The following is an 11986-nucleotide window of genomic DNA, read 5'->3' as shown; positions in this document are numbered from 1 at the left end:
TCCCTCTCTGTGTGAGCGAATTGGTCGTAGGGATGTGTGGGGCAGGATGCGATCCTGCATGTAACTAGGCCCTGTGCCATGAAGCGCTTTAAAGATCATAATCAAAACCTTGAAACGCACTCGGTAGACCACAGGAAGCCAGTGCAGCTCGCGCAGGAGAGGTGTTACAGGGGAGTATCTAGTCCTCCCCATAATCACCCGCGCGGCCGCGTTCTGGACCAACTGTAGTCTCCGAGTGCATCTCAAGGGAAGCCCCATGTAGAGAGCATTGCAGTAATCCAGGCGAGACGTCACTAGCGCATGGGTGACTGTGCGTAGGGCATCCCGGTCCAATAAGGGGCGCAATTGGCGCATCAGGCGGACCTGATGGAACGCCCCCCTTGCCACGGCTGTCACATGGTCATCCAATTATTAAATATAACTATTATAAAGATAGGTGTGTGTGTATATAAATACACACATACACACCCAGATAGAAATATATAGATAGATAGATAGATAGATAGATAGATAGATAGATAGATAGATATATTTATATTTATATATATTTTAGAGATATAGATACATACATGCATGCATGCGCGCGCACACACACATATATGTGTGTGTGTATAATTAAAAAGGTATGCATGTATATTACACTATTAATTATATCATAATTATGTGTGGGTGGGTGGGTAGGTAGATGGATGGATGGATGGATGGATAGATGAGATAAATAGATAGACAGACAGACAGACAGACAATAGATAATAGATAATAGATGAAAGGTAGGTAGGTAGGTAGATTAATAGATAATAGATAGATAGATAGATAGATAGACAGACAGACAGACAGACAGACAGACAGACAGACAATAGTAGAGAAAGGTAGGTAGGTAGGTAGGTAGATTAATAGATGATAGATAGATAGATAGATAGATAGATAGATAGATAGATAGATAGATAGATAGATAGATAGATAGATAGATAGATAGATAGATAGAAGGGATGGATGGATGGATGGATGGATGGATGGATGGATGGATGGATGGATGGATGGATGGATGGATGGATGGATGGATAGATAGATAGATAGATAGATAGATAGATAGATAGATAGATAGATAGATAGACAGACAGACAGACAGACAGACAGACAGACAGACAGACAGACAATAGATAAATGAAACGTATGAAGATAGATAGGTAGATAGATAAACAGATAAACAGATAATAGGTAGGTAGGTAGGTAGGTAGGTAGGTAGGTAGGTAGGTAGGTAGGTAGGTAGATAGATAGATAGATAGATAGATAGATAGATAGATAGATAGATAGATAATAAGTAAATGATAGGTCGGTGGGTAGGTAGATAATAGATAGATAATCGATAGATGATAGATATAATTATCATTATAAACAGATCTGTATAGCTATTTATAATTAAATAACTCGTTGGCCAACTGTAGCTAGTACAGCCATTATGGTTTTGGGTGGGGGGCGGGGGTGACCATGAAGACTTCATTCTCAACCCCTCCAGCAATTATCACCCTCATTCCTATCGTGGCAGGTGGGGAGGGACGGGGAGGGACGGGTGAGGGTCGCGGGCCCTCCAGCGGGCCCGGAGGCCGAGGGGGATGGCCAGGGGGTCCCCGGAGTCTCGGGACCATCCTCCGGGTACGGCTGGCCCCGGAGGAGGGGTCTCCCTGCCTTCTGCTCACCCAGGTGCGCCAGGAGACTCGCCAAGCCTAGAAGGCGGAGCGGCCACGCAGCCCCCAGCCCCATGCCGCTGCCGGACCACCCGCCGGCTCAACGGTCCGGGCTCCGGTCTGGAACGGGCGGAAAACCGCGGCGGGGAGGGAAAGCCGGGCGGGGCCGGCTGCAGACGGCGCTTCGGGGCCAAATGGGCTTCTGCCCAAAGGGTCAAAGACGGGCATCCCTCGCAAGGCGGTTGGGGAGCGCTGCTGGTTTAAGGGCGGCGACCCCTCGCCGGTGGGATTCCCCCCCCCCCTTTCCCTGCATTTGCGCTTGGAGGAGAAGCGAAACGTCCTCAAAGGAAAACAAGGAAGTCCCGGTGCCTCCTGAAAAAGCACCTTTGGGACGAGCGATTTAACCATTACTGCATTTTTTAGAAGAGAAGAGAATTAAGAAAAAGAATAGACTAGAATAGAATTAGGAAATAGACTCGACTAGATTAGACTAGACGAGACGAGAAGAGAAGAGAAGAGAAGAGAAGAGGAATAGAATAAGGAAAGAGAATAGACTAGAATAGAATTAGGAAATAGAATAGAATAGAATTAGGAAAAAGAATAAAATAGAATAGAATAAAATAAAATAACAGAGTTGGGACCTTGGAGGTCTTCTAGTCCAACCCCCTGCTTAGGCAGGAAATCCTACACCACTTCAGACAAATGGTTATCTAATCTCTTAAAAACTTCCAGTGTTGGAACATTCACAACTTCTGGAGGCAAGTTGTTCCACTGATTAATTGTTCTGTCAGGAAATTTCTTCCTAATTCTAAATTGCTTCTCTCCTTGATTGGTTATTAGAATAGAATAATAAAGTTGGAAGGGACCTTGGAGGTTTTCTAGTCCAGCCCCGTTCAAGCAGGAGGACGCCATTTCAGATAAGTAACTGTCCAATCTCTACTTAAATACCTCCAGTGATGAATACCCACGTTTTCTGGTGGCAAGCTGTTCCACTGGTTATTGTCCTCACTATTAGGAAGGTTCTCCTTAATTCCAGGTTGTTTCTCTCCTTGATCAATTTCCATCCATTGTTTCTTGTCGTGCCCTCTGGTGCTTTGGAGAATAATTGGACCCCCTCTTCTTTGTGGCAGCCCCTCAAATACTGGAATACTTCTATCATATCGCCCCAAATTCTTTTCTTTAGATTAGCCAAACCCAAAACCTGCAGCCATTCATTTGGCTTAGTCTCCAGGCCTTTGATCCTTAATTGCTCTTCTTTAAACTTGTCCCAAAGTCTCTCAACATCTTTTTTGTAATGTGGTGACCAAAATTGTTTGCGGTATTCCAGGCGTTGGCCTTACTAGGGTTTTGCAAAGCAGCACTAATACTTCATGTGATCTGTGCCTTTATCTTCAGCAACAGGAATTCTGTTCCCAATGGCCCTGTTAAAACGAAGGACCAGCTGTAAAGGGATGTTGGGAGAGGCTGCTACACACCACAGAGGCAAATGGCCCTTTGAAGTTGTCATGTTATTGCCAGGATATGGGAACCCGGATTGTAGGGGGGCAATAGGCCGACTCTGTAAACTGCTCAGAAAGGGCTGCAGAGCACTATGAGGTGTTGTACATCTAAGTGCTATTACTTGGGAAGGAAGGGAGGGAAGGAGGGGAAGGAAGGGAGGGAGGGATGGAAGGAAGGAAGAAAGAAAAACAAGGGGAAAGAAGGAAGGAAGGAAAACAAGAAGGAAGGGAGGGAGGGACAGAAGGAAGGAAAATAAGAAAAATCAGGAAGGAAGGAAAGAAAGAAAATGAGAAGGAAGGAAGGAAAAGGAGAAGGGAGGAAGGAAAACAAGAAAGGAGGGAGGAAGAGAGGGGGGAAGGGGAAGGGATGGATGGATGGAAGGAAAACAAGGAGAAATAAGGAAGGAAGAAAAACAAGGAGCAGGAAGAAAGGAAGGAAAATGAGAAGGAAGTAAAAGAAGGAGAAGGAAGAAAGGAAAACAGGGAGGGAGGAAGAGAGGGAGGAAGGGGAAGGGAGGGGAGGGATGGAAGGAAGGAAAACAAGGAGAAAGAAGGAAAACAAGGAGAAGGAAGAATGGAAGGAAAATTAAAAGGGAGGAAAAGGAGAAGGAAGGAAGGAAAACAAGAAGGAAGGAAGGAAAACAAGGAGAAGGAAAGAAAAGGAGAACTCTGCCCACAGCCACGGAGTTCGATCCTGACCAGTTCAAAGTTTACTCAACTTTCCATCCTTCCGAGGTGGGTAAAATGAGGACCCAGATTGTTGGGGGACAATATGCCGACTCTCTAAACCGCTTACAGGGGGCTGTGAAGCACTGTGGAGCAGTATGTGCTAATAAGCCCATTATGACTTTTGAATAAACTATGGTCAATCACAACTGATTTGGGGACGTGGGGGAGAGAATAAAACCCATGCAGCAGCTCCACCGCTCCTTCAGCTGCAGGAGTTAATTTTGCAATGCGCAGGACTGAATATTTGGTAACATTTACGAGACTGAATCATTCAGACGTTTTATTAACACGGGTGAATGTACACAAACACACGGTGAAAAACTCTCTTTTGGCAAGAACGATGCGAAACATTTGCCGAAACAAGAGTTCAGGTAGTCCTCTACTTACAACCATTCGTTTAGTGACCGCTTGGCACTGAAAAAGGTAGCTTAGGTAAAAACAAAACAAGTTGTAAAAAAAGTCCTTCATTCACAACTGTTGCTGCATCCCCGTGTGATGAAAATTCATACGCTTAGCCACCAGCATGGGCCGTATTTTTTGGAGTATAAGATGCACCTTTATCCCCCTTAAAAGTGGGTGAAAATTTAGGTGTGTCTTATAAAACAGGTGGTTTTGGCCTCCCTAACCCTCCACACGTTGCATTTTTGTGCTCTCCAGCCCCAGAAGCATTCTGCAGTGCTCTGCACAGCCTGTTTGCGAAAACAGAGGACTGTTGTGCGGAGGACTGCAGAATGCTTCTGGGGCCCTGGGAGGGTGAAAACGTGATGTGCGGAAGGCCAAAAACTACTTTTTTCTTGTTTCCCTCTTGTAAATTTAGGTGTGTCCTATGGTCCAGTGCATTTTATAGTCCAAAAAATACGGTATTTGTGAGTTACAAGCAACCCGGGGTGTGATTGTCATTTTTGGACCTTTCCAGCCAGCGTTTGATAAGAAATGATGTTGTGGGAAGCCGGACTCACTTAACATATGACTTACTTAACAACTGCAGTGATTGCTTAACAACCACAGCCAGGAAAGCTGTAAAATTGGGCACAAGTTACTTAACAATATTTTGCTCAGCAATGAAAATTCTGGTCTCACTGTGCTTGTAATTCAAGAACTCCCTTGACTTACAAGGACTGTATGTTAAATGGCTAATGATCATCATATTTTAGGTAAAGGTTCCCCTTGCACATATGTGCTAATTGTTCCCAACTCTAGGGGGCGGTGCTCATCTCCATTTCAAAGACGAAGAGCCAACGCTGTCTGAAGAGCCAGTGATGACCGAAACTGGTCATGTGGCCAGTATGACTCAATGCGGAAGGCGCACGGAACGCTGTTACCTTCCCACCAAAGGTGATCCCTATTTTTCTACTTGCATTTTACATGCTTTCCAACTGCTAGGTTGGCAAAAGCTGGAACAATGGGAGCTCACTCCATTATGTGGCAGTAGGGATTCAAACTGCCAAACTGCCGACCTTTCTGATCGACAAGCTCAGAGTCTTAGCCACTGAGCCACCTTATCCCTTTTTCTTTTAACGACACCATAATCCTTTGCGGGGTGGAGTCTGGGCAACTGAATGGAGCTAGCAGAGTGTTTACTGGCCGGATGCCGTTCGTGTCGCCAATGAGTTGTTTTGTGCAGCATATATATTCTCATTGTGCCCAGAGATAGAAATATCTGCCTCTACATAGGATTGAACTCACAGCCTTCTGATTGTGAGGCAAGAGGTCCACCTCTAGGCCACTGCACCACTCTGTATGTTGAACAGTTAACGCCACTTGGGAATGAATCACCATAATTATTCATCATTATTTCAGTCTTTAATACAGTGATCTGTAAGAATCCGTGTCCATTGTGAACAAACTATATATTCTGTCTCACCAGGAGAGATCAAATTCCCTTGTCTAACAGCAACGTCAATCTTGGACCCAAAACCTACCGTAGCAGAATCTTTTTCCCAACGACGTTTAAACCCTGACTCATTCAGTGGCGCACGATTTAATCCAGCAAGATTTAGCTAACGTCACACCTGCCTGACTGGTCTGAAAAAGCAACGTTTTTAAGGATAAATTGGAATCTTCCAGCAGGCTAATCAGATTTTAAAGTGCTCATGCCGTTGTCCAAAAGTTCGCATAATAAAACGGAGTTTGCAGAACTCAAAGCAAGCAAGTCAATTTGGAGAACATGCAAACGGCCCCTTATGTTAGTGTATTTAGTTAGCAATTTGAGCATTCATATGTTCAAAAATCAAGAGTTTCGCCATTGTTTCCATCTGTCTCTGCATTTTCAGTGGTGTGCGTTAGCTCGGCATTGAAGAAAACACAGCTGGCACTAATTTGCACAGCCTTAAGCACTATTGTGTAGCATTGTTGTGACTATGGGAAAAAAGCAGATTATGTTCAGAAGGGGACAGAAGTGGACTTCTGTGAAGAATCAAATGTGAAGTTTCTTTCAGTTTGTAGCATCATGAAACAGACCAAGGTTTTTCAAACTGAGTTATTTGCAAAACTGGGATTCTGCTAGGATTTGAATGGGTTCTGTAACATTGGGTGGGGACCCCCTCTCCAGAATGGAATGGGGGGAGAACTTGAATGCACCCCCCCCAGAAATGGTAAGCTGACATCCAAAAGCCTCACCCCTCTTAATCAGGAATTCAGGATCTCTCTCTCTCTCTCTCTCTCTCTCTCTCTCTCTCTGTCTATCTATCTATCTATCTATCATCTATCTATCTATCTATCTATCTATCTATCTATCTATCTATCTATCATCTATCTATCTATCTATCTATCTATCTATCTATCTATCTATCTATCTATCTATCTATCAACAGCTGTGTGTGTGTGTGTGTGTTCCAGCATAACTCTGCAACGCCTTGAGCAATTTCAACCAAACTTGATACACAGATGATTTACTCTCTGCAGACAAATACTGTGGGGGGTAAGACACCCCTAACAGCCCTCAGGGTGGTGTGTTCTGTTAAGATACAGCCTGTTGTGCCTTAAAATGGCTTCTACTCTACTGCCGTAAAATGGCTTCTACTTTACAGCACAGTGGAGTTGCCATGGTAACGGCTTCACAGTACTCCACAAAGGGGCTCCCTCTGTTAAGGGGGAAAATCCAACATTAGAAATTACGTTTGGTTGGGACATTTCCCCCCTATAAATAAATACCCGGGTAACGCTGGGTTATCGGCTAGTATTTTATAAAATGAAGAGGTTGCATGGTTTGAAAAACACTGAAAAAATCTTGGAATTAGACCAATGTGTCAATGTAACAGCAATCGGCAGAACGTTATAATTTTCATTTCTACACTTGACCGTTGGTTTTCATTACTCTTACAAGCATATTTTTTAAAACATTAAATTACATTAACTACTAGAATGTTTAGGATTCTAGCATATCCAGAATAGCTGACAATGTGCTTTTAAAATCTTTAAGCCATTTTTGGGGCACCAAGGCGGAATTCCTCTACCATCATTTTGAGGCATCGATAGTGGTTAATAAGTTGAATTTCCTAAGTTACTGCTTGTTAACGGAAACGGATTAAGTTTCCCTAAAATCTTTTATTAAACGCAGTTGTAAGATCAGCCAGCAGGGATAGAATTAGCTGTTTAATACGTATTGACAGTCACACACAGTGTTAAAAATTATGTACATGCTGAGAATGGATTTCATTAAAAAAAGTACTCAGAGGTTTGTTGTGCAATTGTCCTGCCGCTATTTGGGCAAAAGCAGGGGTGCCTGCAAGGCGCGGTAACAAAGTCAAGTTTGGTGGCCGTAATGCAGGAGGTCCTCGTTTTAGCGACTGCCTCGTTTAGCAACCATTCCCACTTAACGAAGAGGATGAAAAAGCACAACCCTGGCAGGTCTGCTGAGTCAAGAAAGGTTGAATGAAGGCTGTCACTTAAGTCGCAGTTTCAATTGGCAACTACTTCATTTAATGATCAAGTTGCTGGTCCCAAAGGAGTCGCTAAAGGAGGACGACTTGTAAGGTGACAGGCACTCGCCCAATTTTATGCAGGTGCGCTCAAAGGGGGAAACTTTTGATTGCAACATCACAGCCACATCACTTTGGACTTTTTAACCACATCCTTTACACACACACACCTGAGTAGGAAAGATGTATCATCTTCTATTTGTCATCTTCACCTCTTTTCCTGCCAATTCTTCTATCTCTTTTCATTAAAAAAAAAAAGAACCAGTGTTAGCAATGAACAGTCAGAGCCCTGCTTGGATAAGCTTGCAATCCTACACCCATTGAACAAATGTCCCATTGAATTCAGTGGGTCTGGCTTCGAAGCAGAGTAGAATACAGTTGCACAGCCAATATGCTTCACATTTTCTCAGGTGTCTCAGCTTCATGCAATTCCAGGTAAAAAAAAACAACAACAACTGCAATCCACACAAAGCCATTTAACCTTGCTCCTGTTCTTGGGTTGGACCGAAGCTCAAAACTACAGGTGAAAACAGGTATAACTTTGTTGGGGAATTGCAGCTGTCAAACTAACTTTCCACCCCTCCTGGCTCCTGTATTTTGAGGGACAGCTGTACACCCAAAGCGTAAGACATGGAAGCCTCAAACTGTGTGTCACACTTTAGGCTGTCCAAGATTTCAAGTGCCGCAAGCACCTTTATGCATATCTCTGTGGTTTGCATCCTTTTTAGATTTTTTTAAAATTCAAGAAGAGCCACAATACTCCCAAGGCACAAGAAAGGACAGCACCCCGCACCACTCAATCAGGGCTGTCCAAATTTGATTTTTTTTTCTCCCAATCCAGTCAAACTACATTTATTTCCCATAATGACTTTTTTTCAGGACTGTAAAGTAGTTTTTTAGTGAAAGGGAACCAGGTGTTTAGATCAGCCTAAAGATAAAGGTAACATGTGTGCTAGTCGTTCCTGACTCTAGGGGGCGGTGCTCATCTCCGTTTCTAAGCCAAAGAGCCAGCGCTGTCCGAAGACGTCTCAGTGGTCATGTGGCTGGAATGACTAAATGCCAAAGGCGCACGGAATGCTGTTACCTTCTCACCAAAAGTGGTTCCTATTTTTCTACTTGCATTTTTTACGTGCTTTCAAATTGCTAGGTTGGCAGAAGCTGGGACAAGTCACGGGAGCTCAATCTGTTACACGGCGCTAGGGATTCAAACTGCTAACCTTCTCATCGACAAACTCAGTGTCTTAGCCACTGAGCCACCGCGTCCCTTCAGCTTACTGGTCCTTACAAATGGTTAGACCCAGAGGTGGACTTCACACAATTCAACAACCGGTTCGCCTGGCGCAGAACTGAAAATGGGAGCATGCGTGTGCGCCTTCCGCGCTTGCACGCAGCTTCAAACACACGGCGGTTTTGTGTGCGCAGCAGGAATCAGCTGGGCTATGTGGGTGGGTCGAGTGAGCCAGAGAATGGGATATATAGGACGGGATAGCACGGGGGGGGCATGGGGGGACCCAGCTGGTGGTCGGAACTACCGGTATGTGCAAACCAGTCCGAACCGGCAGCAGCACCCTTCTGGTTAAGGCCATCTTCCCTTGACTTATTTCATTTTCTCAGTGGTGAAATTCAATTTTTTTTGCTACCAGTTCTGTGGGCGTGGCTTGGTGGGCGTGGCAGGGGAAGGATATTGCAAAATCCACATTCCCACCCCACTCTGGGCCAGCCACAGGTGGCATATACCAGTTCTCCAAACTACTTAAAATTTCCGCTACAGGTTCTCCGAACTACTCAAAATTTCCACTCCCAGTTCTAGGAACTACTCAAAATTTCCACTATTGGTTCTCGGAACTACTCAAAATTTCTGCTATCGGTTCTCCCAACTACTCAAAATTTCCGCTACTGGTTCTCCAGAACCTGTCAGAACCTGCTGGATTTCACTCCTGTATTTTCTAGAAAAAATTCTCAGGGACTGGCAGGTGGGATTGCATATGTCACGTATCGCACAATTAAATCTAATCCTAAAAAAGAAGGAAGATGCCCTTGGATCCAAAATAATTGTTCCGGTTCAAGCTGATATCGGCCAGCAACGCAGCCCAAAGGCCGTCGACTCAGGAAGCGTCGACCAACTCGGTGATTTTTCACATCCCGGAGAGGTATTTGATACGAGTTTACATTCCTTGGTGTTTTTGCACTTCGTGTTTTGCCTCTGTATATTCCTTTCCTCTTATTCCGGTGCCAAGGAAGAAAAGACAAGTTTCCAGAGTCGCTTGATGGACACTTGAGGCAGCTCAGTCCTAAAAAGGGGAAGCGGTGGCGGGCTTGCAAAAGGCAAGGGGAGGCATTTTATATAGGGGGCAAAGGTGCCGGTCGAGAGGGGAAAAGTTGTTCCGATGCCCTTGAGGTTTTCGCCGCTGGGGGTGGGGGCCTGTAAAGAGAAGACAGGGTCAAACCTCAGCGTGTGGGTCAGGAATTCCCCATTCACGTTATTAAATTAAGGAGGGGGGGGATAGGAAAGTATTAAAATGCAAGTATGTGAGTTAAAAAAGTGATATAAGTGGAATTGTTATTAGAAATAAAATATAACAGAAAATTATTTGTACGAAAATAATAGCAGTCTTCCAAAATCTCAGGGGCTGCCCCAAAGAAGAGGGAGTCAAGCTATTCTCCAAGGCACCTGAGGGCAGAACAAGAAGCAATGGGTGGAAACTAATCAAGGAGAGAAGCAACTTAGAACTGAGGAGAAATTTCCTGACAGTTAGAACACAGAATCAGTGGAACAGAAGTTGCCTCCAGAAGTTGTGAATGCCCCAACACTGGAAGTCTTTAAGAAGATGTTGGATAGCCATTTGTCTGGAACAGTATAGGGTTTCCTGCCTAGGCAGGGGGTTGGACTAGAAGACCTCCAAGGTCCCTTCCAACTCTACTATTGTATTATTGTAATATAAAGTTGGGATTGCTGAAATGCAACCCCGAGGACCTATCAGAGAAAGCAAATAAGCAAGGGTAACAACGGAAAGGCAGGAGGATGAGGAAGGAAAGGAAGAAGGGGTAAAGCAGAGGGAGTAAGGGAGGGGAGTTAAGAGTAGGAGAGAGGGGAAGGAGGAGGAGGAGGAGAGAGGAGGGAGGGAAAGAGAGGGGAAGAAGAAGGGAGGGAGGATGAGGAGGGAAAGGAAGAAAGGGTAAAGCAGAGGAGTAAGGGAGGGGAAGTAAAAGAAGGAGAGAGGGTAAGAAGGAGGAGGAGAGAGGGGCGGAAAGAGGGGAAGAAGAAAGGAGGGAGGATGAGGAGGGAAAGGAAGAAAGAGTAGAGCACAGGGAGTAAGGGAGGGGAATTAAGAGTAGGAGAGAGGGTAAGAAGGAGGAGAAGAGAGGAGGAGAAGGGGAAGAGGAGAGGAAGAAAGGGAGGATGAGGAGAGAAAGGAAGAAAGAAAGTGTAGGGCAGAAGGAGTAAGAAGGGAATCAAGAGTAGAGAGGATAAGATTCAGAAGAGAGGAGGAGGGGAAAAGAGAGGAGAAGAAAGGAGGGAGGATGAGGAGGGAAAGGAAGAAAGGGTAGAGCACAGGGAGTAAGGGAGGGGAAGGAAGAGTAGGAGACAGGGTAAGAAGGAAGAGAAGAGAGGAGGAGAGGGGGAAGAGAGGAGAGGAAGAAAGGGATGAGGAGAGAAAGGAAGAAAGGGTAGGGCAGAGTAAGGGGGGGAATCAAGAGTAGGAGAGGGTAAGGAGGAGGAGAGAGGAGGAGAGGGGGAAGAGAGGAGAAGAAGAAAGGAGGGAGGATGAGGAGGGAAAGGGAGAAAGGGTAGAGCACAGGGAGTAAGGGAGGGGAATCAAGAGTAGAAGAGGGTAAGGAGGAGGAGGAGAGGAGGAGGGGAAAAGAGAGGAGAAGAAAGGAGGGAGGATGAAGAGGGAAAGGAAGAAAGGGTAGAGCACAGGGAGTAAGGGAGGGGAATCAAGAGTAGGAGAGAGGGTAAGAAGGAGGAGAAGAGAGGAGGAGGGAGAAGAGAGGAGAAGAAGAAAGGGGGGAGGAGAGGAGGAAAGAAGAAGGCAGAGAAGGGAGGTTGAGAAGACGGAAGGAGCAGGGTTGTTGCAAAACAAGATGGAAGCATGGGGTGGCAAGAAAGCAACCCGAACTGTATTCTATATATTTGTAAGAAAATAACGAT

The 11986-nt window shown here is 45.1% G+C and overlaps 1 protein-coding gene across 1 annotated transcript in view; it reads right to left on the bottom strand.

The window, feature by feature from the left end:
* Nucleotides 1-8771: 8771 nt before the first annotated feature.
* The window catches only part of ADAM9 (ADAM metallopeptidase domain 9), a gene marked incomplete at its 5' end in the record, with an annotated part of 46681 nt that continues 43466 nt past the window's right edge, over nucleotides 8772-11986 (bottom strand). Inside the window, one exon of the mRNA XM_081960686.1 lies at nucleotides 8772-10255. Within this exon, the coding sequence (XP_081816812.1) occupies nucleotides 10174-10255 (82 nt within the window). The 3' untranslated portion in view covers nucleotides 8772-10173. The remainder of the gene's footprint in view (nucleotides 10256-11986) is intronic.

This window comes from Natrix helvetica (assembly GCF_964273705.1).
Source record: "Natrix helvetica genome assembly, chromosome: 8".
NCBI classification, from domain to species: Eukaryota; Metazoa; Chordata; class Lepidosauria; order Squamata; family Natricidae; genus Natrix; species Natrix helvetica.
The sequence above is the reverse complement of the archived record's forward strand: the minus strand, read 5'-3'. Positions and strand labels throughout refer to the sequence as shown.